Source organism: Hyperolius riggenbachi, chromosome 1, assembly GCF_040937935.1.
Source record: "Hyperolius riggenbachi isolate aHypRig1 chromosome 1, aHypRig1.pri, whole genome shotgun sequence".
Classification (NCBI taxonomy): domain Eukaryota; kingdom Metazoa; phylum Chordata; class Amphibia; order Anura; family Hyperoliidae; genus Hyperolius; species Hyperolius riggenbachi.
This window is the reverse complement of record NC_090646.1, coordinates 487945656-487973573: the sequence shown is the minus strand read 5'-3', so window position 1 is coordinate 487973573 and position 27918 is coordinate 487945656. Positions and strand designations below refer to the sequence as shown.

The 27918-nt window shown below is 44.1% G+C and overlaps 2 protein-coding genes across 3 annotated transcripts in view; one reads left to right on the top strand and one right to left on the bottom strand.

The window, feature by feature from the left end:
• RNF212B (ring finger protein 212B) overlaps positions 1-27918 on the top strand; it is a 440214-nt gene that overhangs the window by 55560 nt on the left and 356736 nt on the right. The gene's annotated exons all lie outside the window — the stretch shown is intronic.
• On the bottom strand, positions 4210-14495 carry CEBPE (CCAAT enhancer binding protein epsilon). Of its 2 annotated transcripts, none has more exons than XM_068242416.1 (2): positions 14049-14495; positions 4210-6097 (listed from the first exon to the last, which is right to left on the bottom strand). In XM_068242416.1, exons 1-2 carry the CDS (start codon positions 14493-14495, stop codon positions 5783-5785), a joined length of 762 nt encoding a protein of 253 aa, XP_068098517.1. In that variant the 3' UTR covers positions 4210-5782. The 2 variants fall into 2 exon arrangements, 1 of the variants encoding a protein (XP_068098517.1); XR_011022276.1 differs by lacking the exon at positions 14049-14495 and adding an exon at positions 10007-10114 and having other exon boundaries at positions 6011-6097.

The window sequence follows — 27918 nt, the reverse complement described above, 5'->3', positions numbered from 1 at the left end:
CATCACACACACATTCCCACATTTCTGAAGAAGGAGGGGCATCACACACACATTCCCTTCTTTCTGAAGGAGGGGCATCACACACACATTCCCACATTTCTGAAGGAGGGGCATCACACACACATTCCCACATTTCTGAGGAAGGAGGGGCATCACACACACATTCCCACATTTCTGAAGGGGGGGCATCACACACACATTCCCACATTTCTGAAGAAGGAGGGGCATCACACACACATTCCCACATTTCTGAAGGAGGGGCATCACACACACATTCCCACGTTTCTGAAGAAGGAGGGGCATCACACACACTTCCCCACATTTCTGAAGGAGGGGCATCACACACACATTCCCACATTTCTAAAGAAGGAGGGGCGTCACACACACACATTCCCTTCTTTCTGAAGGAGGGGCATCACACACACATTCCCACATTTCTGAAGGAGGGGCATCACACACACATTCCCACGTTTCTGAAGAAGGAGGGGCATCACACACACTTCCCCACATTTCTGAAGGAGGGGCATCACACACACATTCCCACATTTCTAAAGAAGGAGGGGCGTCACACACACACATTCCCTTCTTTCTGAAGGAGGGGTCTCACACACCCATTCCCACATTTCTGAAGAAGGAGGGGCATCACACACACATTCACATATTCAATATTTTGAAGGAGAGGGGATTTTCACATTTTCACATTTCTGAAGAAGGAGGAGCTTCACACATCCTTATTTTTCCAATAAATGAACATTCTCACCTTTTTAACCTCCCTGGCGGTAAGCCCGAAACAGTGTCGGGCTAGCCGCCACAGGGGATCGCATGGCCGGGAGGATTTTTTTAAATCAAATTTGTTTTATATTCTTCAGCTAGCACTTGGCTAGCTAACTATGCCCCCCAAGTGCCTCCGGTCCCCACCGATCGCCCCCGATCGCCGCCGCAATACATACCCTCCCGGGATCCCGCAATGGCGCAGCCTCCCAATCAGCACCCGGCTTTGCTATGGGGAGGATTGGAACTGCGCATAACGTCATGACGTCAATTACGTCATGTCCGATCGTCGCCATAGTGACGAGTGAAGTTAAATGGGAAGCTGCGGCTCTCGCAGGATCATGGGTGAGTAAATATTGCCGGCGGAGATCGGGGGGGGGGGGGGTCAAAGAGGTGCCGGGGGACTTGCCGCACATAGTTAGCTAGCCTAGTGCTATCTAACTAACACAAAACATTTTTTCTTTTAAAAAATCCTTCCCGCGGATGCAGCCACTGCATCTGCGTACTGTCAGGGAGCTTAAAGAAGGAGGGCATTGAGACATATTGGCCCATATGCGATTCTCTTGAGTTATCTCTTAGGAGATAATTTTCATATTCTCTTTAAAATAACTGTTAAACATTTTACAATTAAAAAAAGCACCCAAAGCTGGTGAAAAAATACTATCAAAATTATTGAGTATTGTCTTGCTTGCTGGTGCAATAAAAAGTATTTTATTGACAAGTTGTGAAAATGTCACCTAGGAGAAAACTCTGGAAAAAAAGTGAATTGCATTCAGGCCCTTGTCAATAAGATGACTTTTAAGCCACCAGCAAGCAAGAATATAAGCTCAATAATTTTGATAGTACTTTTATGCCTACTTTTTGGTACTTTTTCAAATGCGGAGTGATTAAAGTTATTTTAAAGGAGAAACATTAGGAGAAAAATGAATTGGATAAGGGCCATTGATGTCTTTCCCCACTGACTCTATGGGCCCAATTTAATTCATCTTTTCTCCTAAGTTTTCTCCTAGGAGATCATTTTCATCTTCTGTTTAAAATAACTTTCCAGCACTCTGCACAAAGTACCAAAAGTAGGAGAAAAGGTACTGTCAACATTATTCTGAGTATTTTCTTGTTAGATGGTGGCTTAACCTGCCTGGCGTTCTATTAAGATGGCCAGGGTGGCTGCGGGAGGGTTTTTTTTTAATAAAAAAAAAACTATTTCATGCAGCCAACTGAAAGTTGGCTGCATGAAAGCCCACTAGAGGGCGCTCCGGAGGCGTTCTTCCGATCGCCTCCGGCGCCCAGAATAAACAAGGAAGGCCGCAATGAGCAGCCTTCCTTGTTTTGCTTACATCGTCGCCATAGCGACGAGCGGAGTGACGTCATCGACGTCAGCCGACGTCCTGACGTCAGCCGCCTCCGATCCAGCCCTTAGCGCTGGCCGGAACTTTTTGTTCCGGCTACGCTGGGCTCAGGCGGCTGGGGGGACCCTCTTTCGCCGCTGCTCGCGGCGGATCGGCGATCAGGCAGCACACGCGGCTGGCAAAGTGCCGGCTGCGTGTGCTGCTTTTTATTTGAGCCAAATCGGCCCAGCAGGGCCTGAGCGGCAGGCTCCGGCGGTACTGGACGAGCTGAGCTCGTCCAGACCGCCCAGCAGGTTAAAAGGCATTTTATTGGCAAGTTTGAAAATTTCACCTAGGAGAAAACTTGGCCCTTATTCAATTCACCTTTTCTCCTAAATTTCCTTCTAGATTACCGGTATATTTTCACATTATAAATAAAATGCTATTTTTAAGCCACCAGAAAACAAGAAAACACTCAAAATAATTTTGAAAGTACATTTTCACTTACATCTTGGCAACTTTTTAATAGCAGAGTGCTGAAAAAATATTTTAAACAGAAGATGAAAAATGATTTATCTCCTCAGGAGAAAACTTAGGCAAAAAAGTGAATTGGATGGAGCCCTTTCTGAAAGTTTCTATAAAGCAGATTTATCAAAACCACAGCAAGCAACATCAGAGCAAAATAAGAAGTCATGCTCACATGCCGCCGGGCTGCCTGTGTACAGCGCCACTACTACTTCTACTTCCTGTGAGCGGTGCTGTACACAGAGCAGCCCGGCGGCACGTGAGCATCGCCTGGAGCCCGGAAGGTGAGTTATTCTTTACATCTGCTGGACACTTGTTTAATGGAGGGAGTAGCACGAAGGGGGACCTAAGGAGAGGGAGGGAGGAGTCAGGCCCATTGTGCCGCTGCTCCCCCTCCTCAATTGTGCCCCCCTCCCTCACTGCGCCCCGTGCGGTCACCTGCCTCTAGAAATGGGGCTTCATGTGCACACACGTCTATTTCATCATGTCACATGTCACCTCAGGCACACTTTAAGGAGAAGGAGCTTCAGTCATTCTCACTTTACTGAAGAGGACATGGATTCACACATTTGGCTTGATTCAAACTAGGGTTCTAAGTAGTTTGCACTGCAAAGCTGTTACTGTTCGCGTGCTATTTTAGCGCACATAAAAGTTTGCACGCGTAAAGTTTTGCGCACACTACTTAGCGTGCAAAATCAGCCGCTTCGCATGCAAAGTATGCTTATCACGCTACTTAGCACGCAAAACAGCTGATTTTGCACGCAAAGCGATGCGTGCAAAACTTTGCGTGCGAAACGCAAAACTTTGCGTGTGCATATTAGCACATATTAGCACATCCAGTTTGCACGTGCTAAGTGGCTTTTCACTGGCGTGCTAACACTTCGCACGCTTTAGTGAATCAAGCCCATTCTCACTTAAATCACTTCAATTTTGTTACACTTTTAACATTTTAGAAATAACACATTTTATACCAACTCGGTGAAGGCAAATTTTGTTTATTTTAGAAATAACACATTTTCTACAAACTTGGTAAAGGCAGGTTATATTTTTTGTAACATACAGGGATGCCAGGAACATATACATTTTAGTACTTTCACTTTAAAGTACATATTGTAAAGTTGGTGATTATTGCACAAAATGCAACCCCAGTTTGCCTCCTGTATTATTATTTTATTTATATAGTGCCAAAATATTCCATAGCACTGTATCTATATATATTTAGTACAAAACAAATATTGGGGAACATATATACATGAGAAGTTCAAGACACTGTATAATTATAACATCCAGCAATATGAGTACAAATACATACATAGTTAATGTGTGGTTTGAAATATCATAAACATTGATACATGTTCATATGGCAAACTGCAGCAAAATAACAAACAGTAGGAGGATGTCCCTGCCCTTGCATGCTTACAATCTAGAGCAGGCATGGGCAAACTTGGCCCTCCAGCTGTTGAGGAACTACAAGTCCCACAATGCATTGCAGGAGTCTGACAGCCACAGTCATGACTCATAAAGGCAAATGCATTGTGGGATTTGTAGTTCCTTAACAGCTGGAGGGCCAAGTTTGCCCATGGCTGATCTAGAGGGTAGTGCGGTGGAAACAATCGGGAAGGAGAAAATGGGGTTAATAGATGAGGCAGTGAATCTCCAATGCTACCTTTATAAACTTATAGGCTTGTCTGAAAAGGTGTGTTTTGAGAGTATGTTTGAAGATTTCCAGGCTTGGAGCATGACGGACAGGCAGTGGGAGAGCGTTCCAAAGGAGAAGGGCTGTTCGTGAGAAGTCCTGAATGTGACAGTGAGAGGAGGTGACCAAGCTAGGGGACAAGAGGGTCTCCTGGGAGGAGAGAAGGGTCCGGGTGGGGAGGTATCTGGAGATTAATGAGAAAGTGTATGGAGGTGACAGCTTGTGTAGAGCTTTGTATGAAAGCGTGAGCTGTTTAAACTGGATACTTTAGGTAATTGGTTTCCAATGAAGTGATTGGCAGAGTGGAGCTGCCTCAGAGGAGTGGGAGGAGCGGTGGATGAGACGGGGACAGCAGAGTTTGGTAGTGACCAGAGAGATGCCAGGTTGCTTTTTGTTAGACCACAGAGTAGGGTGTTACAGCAGTCAAGACGGGATATGTTTAGAGCATGTACAAGCATTTTGGTTGCCTCCTGTGAAAGGAAGGGAATTCTGGAAATGTTTTTGAGATAAAAGCAACAAGAGGTAGTTAATGTGCACTGGCGTAACAATAGGGGATGCAACCCCTGCCATCGCGGGGGGGCCCGGGGCCTCCCTAGGGCCCACTCAGGAGCTTTTTGGGGGCAGGAGGGGTCGCAGCATAAGAGGAGAGCTGTGGCCACAGATCGGTGGGGAGGGGGGAATTCCCCCCCCCCTCCCTCACCTCGGGCACTCCTCTCAGCGCTCCCCTCCTGCAAGCAATCATTGGTGGTGCTTGTGGCAGCCGTGGCGGCGGCGGCAGGCAAGCTGAGCACATACCTCCTTCTGGCCGGTCACCGATCACTAAGTGCTTTATGGAACTTCCTGTGTAAGCAGGAAGTTCTATGAAGCACTAAGTGATCGGAGACCTCCGGCCAGAAGGAATTTTTTTTTGCAGGGGGGCCCGGGTCTTTCTAGGTACGCCCCTGTTAATGTGCTAATATGTGGTCTAAATGAGAGCTCAGAGTCCAGATTTACATGGACAGCAAGCCTTATGAGTTTCGGTTATTGAGATATTTTCTACATTGATGGTGACTATGGGAGGTGGAACAGAGAGAGAAGGTGGTAGGTGGATATATCACAATCTCCATTTTGCTCATGTTAAGTATGGACAAAGATGCATTGCGTTCCATAGACTACTGTAGAATTCAATTAGCAATTGTTAGTTAAAATGCCCATTTAACATACATATTGATTGACACCTTAAATAAGAAACACACTCGCGATAACATTACTGGTGAATAAAAAATACTGTTAAAACCAAGTATGTGAGATTATTCTTCATCCCAAATTTGAACTTGCATATATACGAGTGAGATGTATTCTTTTATTCAGAAATGTACATTCAGTGGTACAGAGTCAACAAGTCCCACCTGAAGTCTACTAAGGCTGACAGTATATAGTGACAGTATAATAAGCTCTTCCTGTCACCTGTGTCGCTTTTTGGCTTTTAGCTACATCCTCCGGATCCTTTGGCCAATGCAGCTGCCTCAGGTATTTGCCGGAAAACCCCCCTCAGAGCTTCCAGCTCTTGATTAAGTTGCTGTATTCGGCTGCGCAGCTTCTCATTCTCCGCCATGTATTCAAGCGCACGCTGTTGTGTTTCGATATTTCTGCGTTTGGCCTTGTCACGGCTTTTGCGTACAGCTATGTTGTTTCTCTCCCTCCGTAAGCGGTACTCCATGCTGTCCTTACTCAAACACTTCTTTCCTTTATGGCTTACCTCTTTCATTGGTGGAGCAGGTAGCATCCCAGATAGGGGACCCTGTCAACAAAGGTTAACGAAGAAATTATGCAAGGGTTAAAACACTTATTTACAAGCATTTCTGGTTGTTTATATAAGAAGGATGAGCCTTTTTTCAGATCCTCTTTTTGCCCTGGCATGCAGATTCCCCAGTGCAAGCCCCGTCAGTCCTCTCTAAGCAGTGTCAATAGATGCGGACTGCCTTGATAGTATATGAGGCTAGCATTCACAATATGAGTAAAGAACAAGAGGCAATTTCCAATTTTCCAGTCAAGTGAGGTTTCCAACTTAGATCTCTACGCCAGGAAAAACAGTTTTTCTGCTTGTGACGAAATGGCCATGCGCTATGTTTGCTGCTATCTTTGACCCTACCCTAACCTTACTCGAGTATCACCACAGAGAAAATAAAAAATAATCCTGCATATCTATGTGCCCCCGAGAGATAACTCTGGTTCCCTTGTTATTCCCCCCCCCCCTCCACACACACACACACACACACACACACGCATGCACGCACGCACGCACGCACGCACGCACGCACGCACGCACGCACACACACACACACACACACACACACACACACACAGGCACGTGCACAGGGGGGTGCTCTGGGTGCCCAGGCACCCCCCTTTTTAAAATCTTCAAAAAAAGGCCCCTCTCGCTGCTCAAAATAAGCTCCGCCCCCAACCACGATAAGCCCCGCCCACCCGCGGCAAGCTCCTCCCCCGTCTGGGACACTTTCAAGACAGGATTCCTAGTGTGGCATACTGACCTCTCCCTCCACCTAGGACCCATACTGACCTCTACCTCCCCAGCACCCATAGTGACCTCTCCCTCCACCTAATACCCAGTGACCACTCCCTCCCCTAGCACTCACAGTGACCTCTCCCTCCACCTAGGAACCATACTGACCTCTACCTCCCCCAGCACCCATAGTGACCTCTCCCTCCACCTAGTACTACCCAGTGACCACTCCCTCCCCTAGCACTCACAGTGACCTCTCACTCCACCTAGGACCCATACTGACCTCTCCCTACCCAGTACCCACAGTGACATCTCCCTTCACCCAGCACCCACAGTGACCTTTCCCTCCATCTAGCACCCACAGTGACCTCTCCCTCCACCTAGCACCCACAGTGACCCCTCCCTCCCCCAGCACCCACAGTGACCTCTCCCTCCACCTAGCACCTACAGTGGCCTCTCCCTCCCCAGCTCTAGCAGTGATTCTGTCTACCCCAGCACCCACACTGACTTATCCCTCCCCCAGCACCCACAGTGATTTTTACCTCCCCCAGTGGCTACCCTCCTGTCCCCTGCAGCACCCACAGGGACCTCCCATCCCAAAAGCAGCACCTACAGTGACCTCTCCCATTACCAGCGCCTACAGTGGCCTCTCCTAACATCAAGCATCCACTCCCTCCTCCAGTAACCACACTGACTTCTCCCAGCACCCACAGTGACCTACCCTTCCTCCAGCACCCATACTGATCTCTTCCTTCCACAGCACCCATAGTGGCCTACCCTTCACCCAGCACCCACACTGACCTCTACCTCCCTTAGCAGTAACTATGCCAATCATAGCAGCACCCATAGTGACCTCCCACCCCCTGCACCCATACTGACCTCTACCTCCCGAGACCCACAGTGATCTCCCCCAAAGGACCCACAGCGACCTCCCTTTCCTCCAGCACCCATACTGACCTCTACCTTCCACAGCACCCACAGTTACTTCTCCCCACAGTGACCTACCCTTCCCCCATCAACCACACTGACCTCGACCTCCCCTAGCAGCAACTATGATATTCATAGCAGTACCCACAGTGATCTCCCACCCCCTGCACCCACATCAATCCCACCAATATTCAGCACCCACATTACACTCAACCAGTAACCCCCACTATAGCAAGCACCCAGTACTTGCATCAAGCACCCTGCATCCAATACTCACATCCGGCCTCAATATGGCACTTAGTACTTGCATCAAACAGCCACATGACACCCAGTACCTGCACCCCTTCACCCTATAGCTGGCACCCAGTACTCACACCCACATGGCACAGTACTTGCACCCAGCCCCAACATGGCACACACTACTCACACCTGCACACCGCCTTCACATGGCACCCACTATCTGCACTCACATAACTAGTACTAGCACCCAAAGTACTTGCACTCAGAACCCACATGACACACAATGCCCACCCATAGCTAGCACCCAGTGCAGGCATGGCACCAAGTATTTGCACCTATGTGATACCCAGTACCTGCACCCAACACCCACATGTTTCATCTGCAGTAGTTCCAGTTGCACTAAGCCTCCACTTGGTGCCCAGCACAAACACCAAACACTCACATATGACATCCAGTACTTGCACCCAAAACTTACAAGGGACTGAGTACCTGCAATCAACACCTACATGATGGTTGATACACGCCCATACAGCCAGAATACACATGTCGCCCTGGGCCAGCATCCAGAACCCACATGGCACCCAGCATCTGCCTTTAGCACCCACATGACAACTAATACCCCACTAGCCAGCACCCATCACCCATATGTCACCATGTACTCACTCCCAGCACCCACTTGGCACTCAGTATTTGCACCTAAGACCCACATACCCCCATAATCAACACCCACATGGCACAGTACTCACACGTCACCAAGTTCCAAAGCCTAGTACCAGTCCAGCACCCAAATAGCACCCAGTACCCATCCTTGGTCTGAACCCGTATGAGACTCAGTACTCTCCCATGGCACACATCCAGACCACACATGGTACTCCCTACTCACATGGATCCCTGTACCAATTAGCACTCACATGGCACCCACTATTGTTTATCACCATCTGCTACTCATTCAGCACCCAATACTACATAGCACCCACTGCAAATAAACACCCAATATAAACTGGACCTTGGTACCCACAGCAGCTTGACACAGACTGTACTTTGGTATCTCAGCACCCACTGCAACTGAGCACAAAGTGAACCTTTGCATCTTACCATCTACTGCATCTGGGCACACACTGCACCTTGGCACTTACTGCAGTTTTGCATCTACTAATGCTTAGCAACCACTGCATATTGGTAACCACTTATTTGCCTGAAAAGAGGATTGGGTGCTGATCAAGAGGGACAGAGGTCCCAGTAATTAAAGGCGAGTCTGTGCCTCCACTGTGGGCTCCACTGTGCCCACTCTAACCCACCTATCACTGCTGATTTGAGGGTGGTAGCATCAAAAGAGTTGGTTGGAAGGAGACACAAAGTCTGCCTGATACTGCTATAAAAGTGTGTGTATGTGTGTGTGTGTGGGGGGGGAGTATGTGGGGGAAGGCATTGCCAGGCCCCTTTTTTTTAAATTTGAGCACCCCCCACTTAAAGACCCTCTGCACGGCCCTGCACACACACACACTCCTTTGTGCCCCCTAAGATTAGGCTTAGGTAGCCTTTGTGCACTGGCATGGATCCAATCTCCTTTATACACAGTACCACCCACTTTTCCGCTGCATAGCCCCGTACAGCTTCCATCCTGGGTGTTTCTGCGCGTCATGTGACAGAACATCTAGGGACAGAGCTATATGAAGCTGTGTAAGAGTAAACAGCAGATGGTGCTGTTAAAAGAAGGGAGTGAATCCAAGCCAGCATTGGAGGCAGGTAATTTATACTGCTGCCTGCACTTCTCTGCCTAATGAATGCAGGAAAAGAGGCAGGACTCCCTGGCCCCTTTCCACATGGTCAGAAGGGATTGCTGGGGCTATTCTTATGCCTAAAAACTTGAAACTTTTTTTTTTATAAACACAGGTTGTCCTTAAAAATTAAACAGATGGATGTTAACTAATTAATAGGAGACAATGTTTAATTAATGCAGTCCACATTTACATGACCTCTTATGAAGGTAGAAAAAACAATGTTTTGTAAAAGTAATACCTTTTATCGTGATCACTTAAGATATTTCCACTGGAGATGCTCGCAGATCTCTGGAAATACCTCGGATCAGACTGCTGGCGGCAATCGTGATCAGGTCTTGTGTCTGCCTGTTGTTGTGTAGGCTAAAACAGGAAGTAATAGCAAGACATGATCACATGATCACCACCAACCACTCAGAGACTTACAAATCAGTCACTTAATTGTACTGATCATAACCTTCTCTGTGGAATCTTCTTTATGAGAATTTTTGTAGCATAAATTAATGATCTCTGATAGACTCAGAAGAAGCAACACCTTCCAACACAAAGTCCAAAAAATGAACGTTCTGGGTGGACTTTAGCATATAATGTACAATTCTTTCACTAAAGGAAGTTGTTGTAGAAACCAGAATTTATGCAAGTATAATAAATTGTACAGTAAATAAAATTTACATAGTGTGTATTTTATCTAAAGATTGCAAAGAATAAAGTGACACAGTGATTATTTTGTTTTGAGCTCTGACATCTGCAACACATTTGCCAAAATGTTAGTATCATCAAAAAGTGAAATTGTTTCAGTAATTCAATTCAAAACATGAAGCTCATATATAAAATTATTACACACAGAGTGATATATTTCTAGAATTTATTTACTTTCAGTTTGATGATTATGGCCTAAAGGCAACGAAAACCCCAATTTCAGTATCTCAGAAAATTAGAGTATTTTAAAGTCAGAGCTTTGAGAGCCACCGCACACTGATGTACACGGGACATGGGCTACAACCGTCACATTCCTTGTATCAAGCCACTTCTGAACCAGAGACAACATCAGAAGCCTCTTACCCGGGCTAAGGAGAAAATGAACTGGACTGCTGCTTAGTGGTCCAAAGTACTGTACTGTTTTCAGATAAAATTAAATATAGCATTTTATTTGGAAATCAAGGTCCCAGTGTCTGGAGGAAGACCGGAGAGGCACAGAATACAAGTTGAATAAGGTCCATTGTGAAGTTTCCACAGTCAGTGATGATTTAGGGAGCCACATCATCTGCTGGTATTGGTCCACTATGTCTTATCAAGTGTAAAGTCAGCACGGCCATCTACCAGGAAATTTTAGAGCACTTCATGCTTCCCTCTGCTGACAAGCTTTATGGAGGTCCTGATTTAATTTTCCAGCAGGACTTGGCACCTGCCCACACACTCAAAAGCACTGATACCTGGTTTAATGACTATGGTATCACTGTGCTTGATTGGCCAGCAAACTCACTCGATCTAAATCCCGTAGAGAATCTATGGGGTATTGTCAGGAGGGAGATGAGAGACATCAGACCCAAAAATGCAGATGAGCTGGACTTCCATAACATCTCAGCAGTGCCCAGTGGCGTAGCTATGGAGCTATGGGCCCCCCAAGCACTCCATACATAACAATTGATACGGCGCATCAAAACCTGCCAAGGATTTCCACAGTGTCAGAGGTTCAAGAAAGGGATGGGAACAGCTTGTTAATGATCACTACTATTTAAAGCATATATAGAAGTGATTATTACCAGCACAGAACCAATAAAGAGCTAATACAGTGCTTGAAGGAGGCCCCTTTGGGGCCCCTCTGGCCCAAGGGCCCCGATGCGGTCGCTACCTCTGCACCCCCTATTGCTACGCCACTGGCAGTGCCCAGTGCTCTAGGCTGATTGCCTCCATGGCACGCCACACTGAAGCAGTAATTCATGCAAAAGGAACCCCCGATCAAATATTGAGTGAGTACGTGAACATACTTTTCAGTAAACCAACATTTCTGTATTAAAAATAATTTTTTATTGGACTTATGTAATCTATTTTTTTGCGATACTAAATGGGGTTTTCGTTGCCTGTAGGCCCAAATCAGCAAAATTAAAATAAATAAATGCTTGAAACCTATTATTCTGTGTGCATCGAATATACAGTATATTATATATGAGTTTCACTTTTTTAATTCAATTTTTGAAATAAATCTAACTTTTTGGTGATATTCTAATTTGAGACACAGTAGTATATTATTAGAGGATGTCAAAAGGAATGTGTGTATTTCTTTGACTAGGGAGAAACATGATTACAAAATTTCTTGAATCAAATCAAGTTGCATTGAAACCATGAAAACTCATTAGGCAATTTGTCATGAAATAATGTTTTCAAAATCCAAGTATTTCGAAATGTTTTCAAAATCCAAGTATTTCGAAGACTATGCTAGCTCTATATTACTTGAAGGGCAACAAACACTGTCACAGCTGTGCACCAATCGAATTTCATACAATTGCAGGACCATGCATGTTTCTGCCTATGGAGAGGGTAGAGAGGGTGGACAAGCACACTCAGCACTGCCTTTTTTCAGGTGACAACTATGGTGACTGGATAAACAGTATTGTAGCCACTAAAAGTAATTGAAGGTTTATTTAAGATTTGGATAGCATGGGCACAGTTAGATCTTCTTTCAGTTTTCACAACTGTTAAGATACTCATTGGCACTTATTTTCCTACCTCAGTTTTATGATACTGGAATATTTACTCTGAACTATTGATTGAAGCTACTTGGACAGGAACTCAAGGAGTTCTTCTTCAAGGAGTGCCACAATAATAACATGTTTTAACATCTCCTCACTCAATCAAAGACTAAAATAGAATTGCTAATAAATAGAAGTATGACTGTTTTCACAAGTCTGACAGAATGATGATGTGTAACATCAATGCTGAATAGTTGAGGCCAAATATTGGCAAATGAAAGCTACTTTAATTCCATCCTAATCTTAACCTAACCCTTACCCTACACATGTCCATGGGGGGGGGGGGGGGCAGGCCTTGGGGTTGGCACTGGCAGAGGCAGCGCTGCAGTTGGTGCAGAGGTATGTGCTTGTGTTCCTCTTCCCTCCTCTGGTCTGTGTGTATCCAGCCTCTATGGTTCCCATGTGACATCAATATGTTAATGCTGGATGGAACCAATGAGCTATGCCTATGTGGAGCCCACAGAAGACTGGAGCACACTGACTGGGCAGGTGGAGGGAGCACTGTGGCAGGACAAGTGAGTTCCTACTTTGCCACTGCCTGTTCTGCAAAGGGGGGCATAACGGCTACCAAATACTACTCAAATAACAATATCTGGTGGGAAGGGCACAAAGGCCACTTAACAGAAATGTCTGAGGGTGTGCACAGGCTACCTAATACTAATATCTTGTGGGGGAGGGCACAAAGGCCACCTTATACTAATATCTATGGGAAAGACAGAGGCCACCTAATACTAATATCTGGAGGTAAGGGGAACACAGAGGCCACGTAATACTAATACCTGGGGTGGGGCACAAAGACTTCTTTAATGCTAATATCTATTATGAGATGAAGAACAAAGGCTACCTAACAATAATATTTGGTGGGGAACCGGGCACAAAGGCTACCCAATACCAAAGTCTACCCAATACTATTATAAGAGGAAGGGGGAAGGGGGAGCGTAAGGTTACAAATACTAAAACATGGAAGAAGGGGGCACAAAGGGTAGCTAACACTAATTTCTAGAGGGTAGGGGGTGGAAGGTTAAGGAACAAAAGACTACTAAATGCTAATGCTGTATTTGTAATGGAGGTGTGGTGTAAAGCTACCTAGTACTAATGTCTGGGTGGTGGAGGGCTACAAAAGCTACCTACTACTAATGTGCGTGTGTGCGGAGGGGGGTGGGAAAGGCTACATATTACCAATATTCTGGAGGGCACAAAGGTTACCTAATACTAATATCTGGGGGAGAGGGTGAATCCCACAAAGGCTGCCTAATACTGATATCTACGATTCTAAAGACTACTTAATATCGGTAACTTGGGCTGGAGAAGGGGTCCAGTGATCTTTAGTTACCCATCTGTCTCCAAGACTTGTTTTGTGTTGGTTACAAATGGAGTGACATTTTCACACCCACTTTTACAAAAAAAGTAGGCTCCTCTATCAAGATAGAGAACTTTGTACAATATGTGCTAATATACAGATACTGAAATAGACTGTGTGAGAAAGAAGTAGATGAAAAGGAGGAGTAGGCAGTTAATATATATTTTTCTCACCTTTAATAATCGCAGTACTGGAGGGTGCCCTACCTCCATTTGGGGGATATGCACTGCCGTCTGTCCACACTGTGCCGCCTGATACTGTAGAGTGTTGCACACACCCCTCTGTGATCCACGTGTCTCCTCTTTAACAATCACTCCCCCGGACTCATACCCCCCTAATCTGCGGTCTGGGACCATACTGTGGGGGTATCCGTACATGGCACCTGAGGGTAATCCATCTGACGGCATGTATGGGTATGAATTCTTCAGACGTTCCTGTTTTAGAGCAAAGAGATCAGACAACAGTTCATCTCCTGTTTCAATGTATGTGGACAAATCCACCGAGGTCTCAGCATCACAAAGGTTGCCCCCTACAAGCTCTCCTTGTGATGTACCCATACGAGCAGGATAGCCTGAGCTCTGTCCTCTCTTCTCACACTCATAGTAGCTGTTCTGGGACATTCTTTGGGCTATGGCCTTCTTCCAGGAAATATTGTCCCTCTCCAGCACTGTTCAGAAGATGGATACTCTTGATGATAAAACTCTGCTTAGTCCGTCGACTAATAGGTTTCTTCTGTACTTTTACAGCTCACGATAGCTGAGGAAAAAGGAAAATCTAGTTACAGAACTCTCTCTAACTCACATGTATAGATAGATCTGTGTCCTTCTAAAGCTGGCAATGCAGCAATGTCTTATATTATATCTTATATTTATATTTAAGCAGACGCACACTGCCAAAAGCTGGAACAATGTACTGTCACTAAAACACAAACCATGCAAACAGCAAATACATGTTTTATTTGATCATTGTATTCATATAGGGGTGACATTATCAGAAATGGTGTTTACTGGCCATATCCTACTTACATTGTACTTCACTGTAATGCAACATCATCTTATATTTACAGCATCCAAACACTGGCAAAAGCTAAAATAAAGTACTATCACTGAAAAACAAACAATGCAAACAACAAGTACATATTTTACATGATCACGCGTTTATACAGGACTGACATTTTCTTTTCAAATACTTTATTTAAAGGGAACCTTAACTGAGAGGGATATGGATGTTTCCTTTAAAACAACACCAGTTGCTTGTCAGTCCTGCTGATCTCTTTATCTGCAGTAGTGGCTGAATCACACACCTGAAACAAGCATGCAGCTAATCCAGTCTGACTTCAGTCAGAGCACCTGATCTGCATGCTTGTTCAGGGGCTGTGGCGAAAAGTATTAGAGACACAGGATAAGCAGGAGAGTCAGGCAACTGGTATTATTTTAACCACTTGCCGACCGCACGCTTATACCGTGCGTCGGCAAAGTGGCAGCTGCAGGACCAGCGACGCAGTACTGCGTCGCCAGCTGCAGGCTAATTAATCAGGAAGCAGCCGCTCGCGCGAGCGGCTGCTTCCTGTCAATTCACGGCGGGGGGCTCCGTGAATAGCCTGCGGGCCGCCGATGGCGGCTCGCAGGCTAAATGTAAACACAAGCGGAAATAATCCGCTTTGTTTACATTTGTACGGCGCTGCTGCGCAGCAGCGCCGTAAGGCAGATCGGCGATCCCCGGCCAATCAGCGGCCGGGGATCGCCTCCATGTGACAGGGGACGTCCTGTCACTGGCTGCACAGGACAGATAGCGTCCTGTGCAGCCTCGATCGCCGGGGGGGCAGCAGGTAGGAGAGGGAGGGGGGAATTTCGCCGCGGAGGGGGGCTTTGAGGTGCCCCCCCGCAACACCCAGCAGGCAGAAGAGATCAGACCCCCCCAGCACATCATCCCCATAGGGGGGAAAAAAGGGGGGCAATCTGATCTCTCTGCCTGTTACCTGATCTGTGCTGGGGGCTGCAGAGCCCACCCAGCACAGATCAGTAAAAACAGTTCTGGTCCTTAAGGGGGAGTAAAGGGTGGGTCATCAAGTGGTTAAAAGGAACAATCCATATCCTTCTTAGTTTAGGTTCCCTTTAAGACAGTTTTGTTGCACAGTATATATGGAGGCATATTACCACCAACATTGGCAGGAAATGCATATCGTTAGAAATAAGCAGTTTATGAACAGGTTACAGATGTAAAATATCACAACTCAATTCTGTGAGACTTTTTAGTTTTATAAATACCTCCTACATGTTCCAATAGATAATGCCAACAATGTACAAGGTCACTAGTAAAAATATCTTCGCATTATGGCATTATCTCACTTGGTCGGTATTAAAGGGACACTTAAGTCAAACAAAAAAAATGAGTTTTACTCACCTGGGGCTTCCAATAGCCCCCTGCAGCTGTCGGGTACCCTCGCCGTCTCCCTCCGATCCTCCTGGCCCCGCCGGCAGCCACTTCCTGTTTTGGTGACAGGAGCTGACAGGCTGGGGACGGGAGTGATTCTTCGTGTTCCTGGCCACAATAGCGCCATCTATGCTGCTATAGCATATATCATATACCATATAGCAGCATAGAGGGTGCTAATGTGTCTGGGAACGCGAAGAATCACTCGTGTCCCCAGCCTGTCTGCTCCTGTCACCGAAACAGGAAGTGGCTGCCGGCAGGGCCAGGAGGATCAGAGGGAGACGGCGAGGGCACCGGACAGCTGCAGGGGGCTATTGGAAGCCCTAGGTGAGTAAAACTCATTTTTTTTGTTTTACTTAAGTGTCCCTTTAATTGTAAACTAACCAAAATAAATCAAAGAAAATAAAGCATTAAGTAACTCATAACTTCACCATGGGTCCACGAGATCTGTCACTTCATTACTTTAAATCATGTGTTAATCAAGGTAAACACATTTTTAAACAGAGGTGCCAGGTAAGGATAAAATAATTGAAAACGTTTAAAAAGGGAGTTAATGGTGGACTTACCTCCCACAAGTCAACTCAATAGTCAGTTTTCACTGAACATAGGGTTACTTAAATTTGTAGAAATTTGTAGAGTATCCTTGAATACAATAACCCATTTTTTGGTGAAAACTGACTATTGAGTCTACTTCTGGGAGGTTCCGCAGATGAATTTTGAAAACTCAGGTACTGGTAAGAAAAGGAGACAAAAAGAGCACCAGGAGCTCCAATAGTGTAGTATTTCTGAGAAATGGGAAATGTAAAGAAATAACTACTCAAACATGGGTTGCTATGGGTAACCACAATTTTGGGCATGTGGAGAAGGACCGTTTCCACTCAGTTATGATGATTCGTTTGATCAACGTGGGTCACGCTCCAGAAAAAACAAAGGACCACTAGATGTAGTCGCAGAGGTAACCCCTGGGACGGGGAGGAGACAATGCAAGATGGGAGGGGGCGTCCCAATTGTGATACAATGTGTAGTGAGTCACTACACATTGTATCCCAATTGTATTGAGTGTACTTGGGGAGGCGAGTCCACCACTAATTTATTTATCTTTTGAATCCACCCTGGGTGGAGGGGTGTTACCCCTTTTTCTACTTCTATGGAGGGTGACATTCTTACACCCGAGTGGGGTCAGCTCTAGTCTCCCCACCTGCTATCATAGTGGTTACCAGTAGTAACCCAGATTTGAGAGTATAATCTCTCATACATACTTGTATACCAATTAATTGACATATTGCACTATTTCGGCTCTAAGTCCTTTTTTTTGTATTTCATGTGTTATTCAAGGGTTAACTCAACCACCGCCAAGGGGATGAGGCTGACATTTTCTGAAATGGTTTACTGACTATATCAGACATTGCACTTCACTGGGAATACTAAGAAAGCACTTTAATGGCTGGTGTACAAGCTACCTGTTTCACCTCCCAACCACCGTAAACGTATTCAAGAGTAAAATGGGGCAGTTGAGCTAAAGTATACCTAAAAAAATCTTCCGTCTATTGCTACAATATTTTTTTTTTTTAATTTGAAACATCTTTTTTTTATTACATTTTTATTAGCTCCTTCCAAACATGGTAAAACACAATTAGTCTCAGACACATGTTCTTGTTGAGAAGATGCCCTAAAATCAGCGAATATATAGGGGTGTCTCTTAACAAAAAATAATTTCCCCCTTCACCCTATCAACATAATAAAAGGGGCATAGCTTAAGTGTCCCTTTTTCTCATCTTAAAAAGTTGGGAGGTATGCTAGTAGTTAAAGGGCTCTAGGCCCTATAGGAAAGGTCTCACCTGGTTGTCGAGGCTGGAGAAACCTATATAGATTTGCCAGCTGTCACGCTTGTGGCATAAGAGGGACACAAGCGTGACAGCTGGCAAACCTATATAGGTTTCGCCAGCCTCGACAACCAGGTGAGACTTTTCGTATAGGGCCTAGAGCCTTCACCTACTAGTATCACAGTGTGCGCTTTTTTTCTCCTTTCTGTCTCTATTATAAATCTGAAATATCCTCAAACCAATATACAGCAATATAGAATGACATACAGCAATACATCCCCCATACATTTTCAACTATATACTCACTGCAGACCATTGAATTTTTACTAGAAATCTGATATGTATGTGTGTGTGTGTGTGTGGGGGGGGGGGGGGGGGGGGTTTGGGGTTCGGTACTGTTATATGTCATTTTATATTGTCCATTATTGTTTTTAAGCTTTTTCAAGTTATTGTAACATTAAACGGAAGATTTGTTAAGGTATACGTTAGCACTACTGCTTCCTTTTTTCTCTTCTATAGAAATACTGTTATGGCTGAGACTTGCTCCAAGGAATGCAAGACATGTGTGATATAACCGCTGTGCCCTTCTACTAAAGAAGCAGCATACGGATGGTGTCAGAAGCAGTTAAATGGAACACCCTGGGAGGTAATATCAGTACAGTGCAGCATGGTAGCAGAGTGGATAACACTGTCTCCTTCCAGCACTGGGTGCCTGGTTTGAATCCCAGCCAGGGCACATTCTGCACGGAGGTTGTAGGAAGATGTCTGTGCTATATAAATACTAAATAATACTTACCGCTCCATTAAATATATATTGTCTGTATTCCAGGGGAAGAAGGCTAGAGAAGGTTTGTGTTGGAGATGGAGGCAACTGGTAGGTCCCAACTCTCTTATTTAGGTAAACTTGATTGACAGCACTAGTTTCATCTCCTGTGCTTTAGGTTCTACAGCGTGACGTGGTGGTAGGTGGGGGGCACTGGATAGGTAGGTATGTAGGAAGTTCAGACCGTTTACAGGTCTCTTAGTCAATTGCCAGATGGCCAGACCCCATGGCAGATACCCTGTTTGGGTCGTCTATAATCTGCACTCCATATTGCACATAAGTTCATTTTCACCACAAAACCCGGCTTTAGACTATAGATGGGACATTAGACTGTGACCATGGTAGGCATTAGATTGTGAGCTTCACTGAGAAACACATAGTGACATGACTATACGGTGCGCTCAGTACACCACTTTGTACTGAGCGCACTGAATAGTCATGTCACTAAGTGTTAAACATATTGGGCCATATTCTATTGCTAAACTCGCCAGCACTAAGCACTGGCGAGTTCTTAATTTAGGCGAGTTCTTAATTTAGGCGATGGGGGCATCGCCTAATCTAATTAAACTTTAGACCCCCCCAGGCGGAAAAGAACTCGCTTGGGCGATATCATCGTCCAGCGAGTTCTTAACACGGTATCCAATTACCCTGTTCATGCCTCTGGGAAGCGATGCTTCCCGGCAGACATGAGCGTTAGCTTAGACCTGCAAAAAGCAGGTCTAAACTAGCTAACGCACGTCGTCGCCGCTGCATCTGGGGGTCTCCTTTAATAAGGAGACCCCAGAGCTCCCAGTCGGGTCGCCGCACAGTTTAGAAGCCCCCACTCAGCTCTGCAAAGGCTCCCGTCATTATAAATACCTCCGCCGATCACCCGACGCCTCTCGCTGCAAAATCCGTCACGTAATTACAGTGTATCTAACACTGTAATTACTGTGCGCATAGGAGCCCTGGCAAAGCATCTTTGAATCTACAGCCGGGCTCCCCATTGGTCCGCTTTCTGAGCCATTTTATAACAAAAATTCACTAATATGTAAACATGACCCACATCTTTTAGAGAATGCCTGTGATTGTAAGAAGCCAGTGCTGCTAAATGACATCCCTTTAACAGCTTAGGAAAGAAAGCTGCACATACTCACCAATCAGCTGCAGCTGAACAGCCTGTTTTCCTCTATGGAGAGGGGAGTGGGGACAATGAGTGTGGTATGAGGAGAATTTGTTGAACAATAATAGGTCATCCATACAGGTAATTTAGTCATTTTAGTGATGCACCACAGTGGATAGCTACATAACAACATAGGACTTCTTTACTGACACCAGATTTTAACCCAAAATGATCATAAGTTGCTGTCTCGAGCAACGAAAAGCAAGTATCTGTACACAGCTTAAAGAAAACCTAAACTGAAAATTAAAAGTCAATATAAACATACAGAAGTCATACTTACCTCCCGGGTAGCCTACTCCTCAATCTCTTTCTCTTCTTCTGCGTCCCGTTTGTCCTCTGTGATCAAGGGAATTCTCCCTCCTCCATTTTGAAAATGGCCATTACCCATAACAGCTTCCTCGTCAGCACACTGTTAAACTGTAACATCGCCCACTTGAGCCATAGGAAAGATGGACATTACCTGGCACATCAGTTATCCTCTCAGCTATAACTGACAGCAACCGATATATTTCAGTTCTGACAAAATGTTGTCAGAACTGGAAAGGATCATTGTCAGAAGAAAATGGTGCGCTTCTGAGAGGAACTGATGGCAAGGTAACTATGTAATGTTCATTTGAAGTTACCTCATGTGTTTATTTTAAATAATTTTACTCACTTCAGGTTCCCTTGGCTTTAAAGAGAATCTGTATTGTTAAAATCGCACAAAAGTAAACATACCAGTGCGTTAGGGGACATCTCCTAAAACCCTCTGTCACAATTTTGCTGCTCCTCGCCGCATTAAAAGTGGTTAAAAACAGTTTTAAAAAGTTTGTTTATTTATACCTTGTAATAAGAGAAGCTATGACCTGTATATTAACATATGCTTATCATTTTGAGTATGTAACAATCAATGGCTGTCTCTTTTTCAATAAAAACTTAGTAAAGAAAAAAAGTTTGTTTATAAACAAACAAAATGGCCACCAAAACAGGAAGTAGGTTGATGTACTGTATGTCCACACATAGAAAATACAACCATACACAAGCAAGCTGTATACAGCCTTCCTTTTGAATCTCAAGAGATCATTTGTGTGTTTCTTTCTCCCTGCAGTTCTCATGCACTGAAGTTTCAGGCTGCTCTTTTTTCTCCTGCAAACAGCTTTGCCCTTGTCTGTAATTCTTCAGTATGTGAAAGCCCAGCCGGCTCAGAGGACGATTTATCCAGCTTGTAAAAGATAAGAGAGAAGAGAGAAGCTGCTCTAATCTAAATAATACACAGGCAGTGTGCATAGATGGGCCTGGAATTGGGAATTCATAGCAGAACCACAACACTGAAGAACTTGGCAGCCTTCCAGACACAGGCTGACAAGTCTGACAAGGGAAAGATACATTGATTTATTACAGAGACTGTGATAGCAGAAAGTGCTGCAGTAAGCCAGAACACATTAGAATAGCTTTTGGAACTTGTAGGATGATAAAAAACAGGATGCAATTTTTGTTACGGAGTCTCTTTAAGCAATAGATTTTTTTTTCACATGTACAGGAGATGGAATAACAGCTGTTTCTCGAACTGAGCTATGAGGAATATTGTGTTTTTACACAAGTTTCATCACTTTGAAACAAAGACAAGTAGGATAACTATAATTGGTAATAAGGAAGTTTTTGGTATATGTTAGGCCAGACTGTAATTCTGCTTTAAACAGTATTGATTTATCCATTCTTTTTTTTTCTAATATTAGTTTTGTATGTTTGCATAATGTGCACACACATACAAGCGAGCTGTAAGGCTGCTTTCACAGTGCGACATTGCAGCCGCACGTTTAGCAGCCTGTAACGCAGCCCAACTCATAGTAATGTAAAATAATTGGGCTATTCACAGTGCCCACACTGCGTTGGAGTATAACGCAGTACGTTAAATGAAAGTGCAGCGTGCTGTGCGTTATACTCGTATTTGGCTGTGGTAGACTGTTTGCACATACTCAGTACTGGTTTTTTTTTTTTAATGTGCCGCATGCGCCGTTTTCTTTCGATCCGTATGTGTCAAAAACTACGCATCACGTACGCATCAAGAGACGCATTACACAGTGCAATGTAACGTCCAACTTCAAAGCTAACATGCGTTGCGTTAGGGGCACGTTATGCAACCTTAACGGCACATCAAACGCAACGTCTTAGTGTGAAAGAGTCCTAAAAGAAGATACAGAACAAGGTAAGGGGCATTAGCAAGTGCAAGTCTAATATGTGTGCTAAAGCCACACTTCCTGATGTGGTTAAAGGCAACTCATCATCTCACCACAAATATTTCTTTACAGTATATCTTAAAGTTTATAAAAAAAAAATTATCATTGTGTTACTAAATGTAATTTTGCTGACTACGGGCTTGATTCAGAAAGCAGTGCTAACTGTTAGCACGCCTGTGAAAACCCCCTTAGCACGTCTAAACAAGCTTTTCGCGCATAAAACTTTACGCGCGTAAAACTTTACGCGCACAAAACTTTATGCGCGTACTGCACAGAGCACAGGGCGCACCGTGCGAAGTGCCCATTAAAGCCTATGGGACTTAGCGCGCGCAAAGTTAGCGCACGATCTGATTGAGAAATCCGGTGCTAACCTACTTAGCACCCTGGTTAGCGCGTCTAAAGACTTTAGACGTGCTAAGTAGGTTAGCACCGCTTTGTGAATCAAGCCCTACATGTTCAATGTTTACTGGAGTTCGCTAGTTCCTAGTTAGAAGTTTGAACAGTTTTTACATGACAAGATGAACTTTTGTATGTAATTTTGATTGTGTATTTCTTTTCATTTATGTAATGTTTACTTGGGTCAAGGTTAAAAAAAATAAATAAATCTGTAACTAGTAAAATGGCAAGATTTAAGTTCATGGGTTTTGTTTTTAAAGATCAAGATAAAAGGTATTCAGGTTTACAGGTGTTTTTTCTAATTATGTAATTTATCTGGAAAAAAACAAAAACAAAGTGGTAGTCCGAAGCTTGCTATTGTTTTTGTAGGCCAAGTGGTGCGGGACCGATGATCAGGTATGTCCACCTCCTGGCCAGCTGCACACTGTCACTTGTTGTCTGTCTCTGGGGTCTGCCTGACATTATGGAGGAAATGCAGGGGCAGCTTGCCCTGAACCTTTTCGCCTAACAATGTCACTGACCTGAATAGAGGGGAATATGGAGGCTGCCATTTTCCTCTAATAAACAATGCCAGTTGCCTGACTCCTGTGCTGAAGCTCTGCCTCTAATACTTTAAGTCACTGGCCCAGAATGAGCCTGCAGATCAAAGAACTTTGACTCTGGTCTCACTCTACTGGCTTTATGCTTGTTGCAGGCGTGTGACTCAAAAACAACTAAGGCCAAAAGCTCAGGATGACAGCTAGACTATTGACATTGTTTGTAAGGGAGGGAAGGTGGTAGCCTCCCTATTCCTCTCACTTCAGGTCCCCTTTGTATAGTCATTAGATGAGCAAGATAAAGTATGGTTCCACTAGAATGTTGACGCACACTTGCTGCATAGCTCAACCGCCAATCTGCTGAGACATGAGCGCTATCCAGTTGCCATGTAATGCAGCCAAATGGCAGCATTTGTCATCAGTTGACAGACAGTGCAATTCCTGTGCAAAAGGAAAGCTCCGCATATAACATTTAGTAGGCAGGTGCCAGCCTCCTCCCCATTGCCCGAGTGAAATATTGTAACTTCTTAAAAGTGCCCAGCATTTCCACAGGAGCAGTAGGCAGGTGGTAGACACACCACTATCAGATAGCTGCACACATGAAAGAGGCCTTAGAATGAGAATGTATTCTATTACATGATTACAAGAATGACTATATGGGTACCAGAATGACAAAATATTCATCATTGTGGTTGCTTAAATAGAGTTAACAATATGCCTGTTCTCACGCTATCCTATTGGAAAAGAGAACAGACATTTTACTCTTAGGATGAAAAAAGACAACAAGAATTAAAGATGGACTGTAGTGAAATTAAGGTAATAAATAAAATTGCTTATTTTTTTTTACAATATTAATTTATAAATCATTTAGTCAGTGTTTGCCCATTTTAAAATCTTTCACCTCCCTGATTTACACTCTCAAATTAATCAGACCATCTCTAGTTCTTATCTCAGGTGATCCCTGCAGAATGTCCGTTTACTAAAGCTGGCCATACACTGGCACGATTTGCCGCCGTTTCGACAGCAGATTCGATCACTGGGATCGAATCTGCTGCCAATCGTTCGCGCTACACGCCGAATTTCGATCCGTTTCGTCCAATCTCGTCGATCGCTCCGTGCGGAAAATTACAGTCGATCGCCCGCGGGTAGGGAGCGCGTCGCTAGTGGCGTTCGAGTGCCCGACGACCGACGCAATAGAGAGGCAATACATTACCTGTTCTGCCAGCGCGACTGCCCCCGCTGTCACCGCTGCTTCTTCTCCGCTCTGGTCTCCGGCATGCTTCAGTTCCTCCTGCCCGGCAGGAAGTTTAAACAGTAGAGGGCGCTCTACTGTTTAAACTTTCTGCCGGGCAGGAAGAAGTAAAGCATGCCGGGGCCGGAGACCAGAGCGGAGACAGAGCAGCGGTGACCGGGGGCAGTCGCGCCGGCGGAGGAGGGGAGCGGCAGTAGCAGCACCACCACCACAACAGATTGTGAACGGTTTCAGGCTGAAATCGGTTCACAATCTGTTTGCAGTAAAGGTAGCCATACGATCCCTCTCTGATCAGATTCGATCAGAGAGGAATCTATCTGTTGGTCGAATCTGATGGCAAATCGACCAGTGTATGGCTACCTTAAGAGTTCTACTATGCACGGAGGGAGGTGTTTCTTGCTTGGCAGTTGGAAACTGCTGTTATTTCCCATAATGCAATGAGGTTCACAGACAGCAAACTGTCAGGACCATGGTCATGACATCACACAGTGGGAGGGGTTTCCCCACAATATCAGCCAGTTCAATACTGGGTAAAAGTTCCTCTTTAAAAGTGGCCATACATGGTAACATTTTTAATTTTTTTTTATTAGATAATTTAGTTCGATTATTTTGTTAGATCAAATATATAGATTTTTCCAGCATGTCCGATCAGATTTTTCTCGAAAAAACTGGATAATCGTTCGAATTTCTTGATCGAAAAAAAAATTATTTTCAACTTTCATTCGAGTCGATCATTTAGATAAAATAAATGGGAAAATCGAACGTTTTTATTGTATAGCGTATGGGCACCATAAGGGCCTGTTTCCACTATAAGCAAGTCGCTATATTTCCTCTCATGCAAATTTGAACTGGGAAACACAGCCTATTAAAAACACTAGGTTCCTGTTTGATTTCCATGCTGTGAAAAAAATTGTACAACATGCAGCAAAAAAACCAAACCCTATAGGCTTGCATTCCTGTGTGTCTCACATTACAACTGTGGCGGCATCACGGCTCGCAATATACAAGCCGTGTGCACTGGAGACAGGCCCTCAATGTCTCTGAGCTGGCAGCTATTTGTATAAGGAGATACTTTTTAACTGCGTTGTATTTCTTTTTCTTTTGCTAATTTACATATGTTTAATAAAATGAAAATTGTGTTTCATAATGAGATCCACACTAACCAGACTGATGTATCTTATTAAGAACATTGTGTAAAAGGATATTGTGACATAGAACAAGAACATAGCACTCTGCCATGCACAGGCTTACTAGTGAAATCCTATTTTCACAGGCTGTTAGCATCCAGATAAATGATACAGTGGCATAAACAATGGATTCTGAGTGTTGAGCATTGCTGTGCTGACATGTTCAGTATTGGAGTCTTTTACTGCAAAATTAAACATTGACTTCTTCTATGCTGAACACCCAGTGGGGCAAATGTATGTTTTATATTACAATGTAATTAGGCTTTTCATTTCTACATGGTCGCTATATACCCAAACAAACTGGTAAATACTGCAACATCTTTATATTATTCAAATATTCACTCTACTGTGTCTCAATAAATTTCAATAAGGTAGGAGCGGTAGTCATATGCTGATAATTGTCAAATTTCCCAGAATTTATTTTGCCATTTTGAAATGAGAGTGCATTGTGAAAAATATTTCAGTTAAAACACGTTAAGTGTGAAAGGTGCCATAGGAAAACATGGGACTTATTTTGAAAATCAGTTGACATTTCAGTTATAACTGAGAGCAACTGATTAAGTGTAAACTGGGCCTAAGGGTGGCTACTAACGATCCAATCCTTTTCATCCAATCTTACCAAATCTATGTAGTAGAAGAGTAAACTGATGGAATATATTAATTGGTTACTATAGGAAGTTCCCTAATATTAGATAGAAATTGTAAGATTGGATGAAAAATATTGGATCATTAGTGGCCACCATAAGTGTGAATTCAGCCTCAAAGAGTGGTAACTATATGCAACGGATCTCTACGGCAACAGCAAATGTCATTACTGGACCTCCAGTTTTGGTATTGGCATGTATACAGCCATCCAGCTGTGGATATAGACAGTGCTATGCACAGCGCTGCAGGTACATCAGGGAAAGAACTGGAGGAGAGGTATGGGTGAGGTTTGGTGGAATCACATTGTTGTGTGTATGTAAGACTCCACTCGCTTCGGAGTACACCCTAACTGGCACTATTAACCTTCTAATTACATGATTTCCCTGTTGCCACAACTTTCACTCTTTATCCCCATTCACTGTTAATGTTTAAGCAGCATGATGTCCAAGAAGAGGGGTGCTAATTGCCCTTGCGCTGTATCTGGGAAGATGACCTCATGTATTACAGTTCCTGTCACTGTGTTTACCTTAAAGGGCCACAGAATTGGAGAACAAACATCTTTACCACTGTTTTTCCTCTGTGCAATAGCATACATTTATACTGTGAATGCCATTACAAAATGTTATATTACATATGCAGTAGTATAACTTAATATCACATATGCCTTTGCAAATCTTTATATTACATATGCCATAGTATAACTTAATACTACATATGCCATTTTTTTATTTTTAAAGCCAAACCAGGGTACTGTGTGGGGGTGTCAGGGATGTCAAAACTCTCTCTGAACCAGACCATATGGGGTCTGTTGCAACAAATATTGAATATTTTGTTTCTTATTCATTTAAACCTTGTGTAAAATGTGTGAATTGCACCCTCCCTTTTTACTAGATAACCAATATTCAGATATTCTATTATTATGTGGGACCTCCTTGCTCAGTGTATATTGTATTAGAGATCACTTTATTCGTTATTCAAACAAGACAGTTTAAATAAATAAATCGGTTTAAAATAAGGTTTAAAAATGCAATGTTCACAGGAGCTGTTCACCACTATGCAGTACTTGGCAAGTGATTTATTCAGTGTCACATACAGGCATGCAGGAGCAGCCTTTGATATGTGTAATTTGTGAGACCTGTGTCAAGAATATGATCTAATGCTGGGATTACACAGTACGTTTTTTTGTAAGAATTGTTCCGATAGATGCCTTTAATTATAAAATTTCGACATGTCCGATGTTCCGGTCGATTTGGTTCCGCTCGATTTCTTATAGAAGTCAATGGAAAAAAAGATAAGAAAAACGAGTGGAAGATAAGAGAATCGAGCAGAAAATCGAATGGTTAATAGATCGCGTGCCGAATCGAACGCAAAAAAACGTACCGTGTAATCCCAGCATAAGGCTTCCCTCACACCAGGGCTGTGGAGTCGGAGTCCAGTAGTCAGAGCAATTTTGGGTAACTGGAGTCTGAGTCGGTGGTTTCAATAAACTGAGGAGTCGGATGATTTTTGTACCAAATCCATAGCCTTTGTAAAAATTAGACTACGGAGTCTGAGTCGAGGTGTCGGAGTC

Excerpts from the sequence above, each read along its gene's own strand:
- CEBPE (XM_068242416.1), bottom strand. The coding sequence starts at position 14,495 with ATGTCCCAGAACAGCTACTATGAGTGTGAGAAGAGAGGACAGAGCTCA. Across the intron at positions 6,098-14,048 it reads CAGTACTGCGATTATTAAAG|GGTCCCCTATCTGGGATGCT; the intron begins GTGAGAAAAATA and ends CTTTGTTGACAG.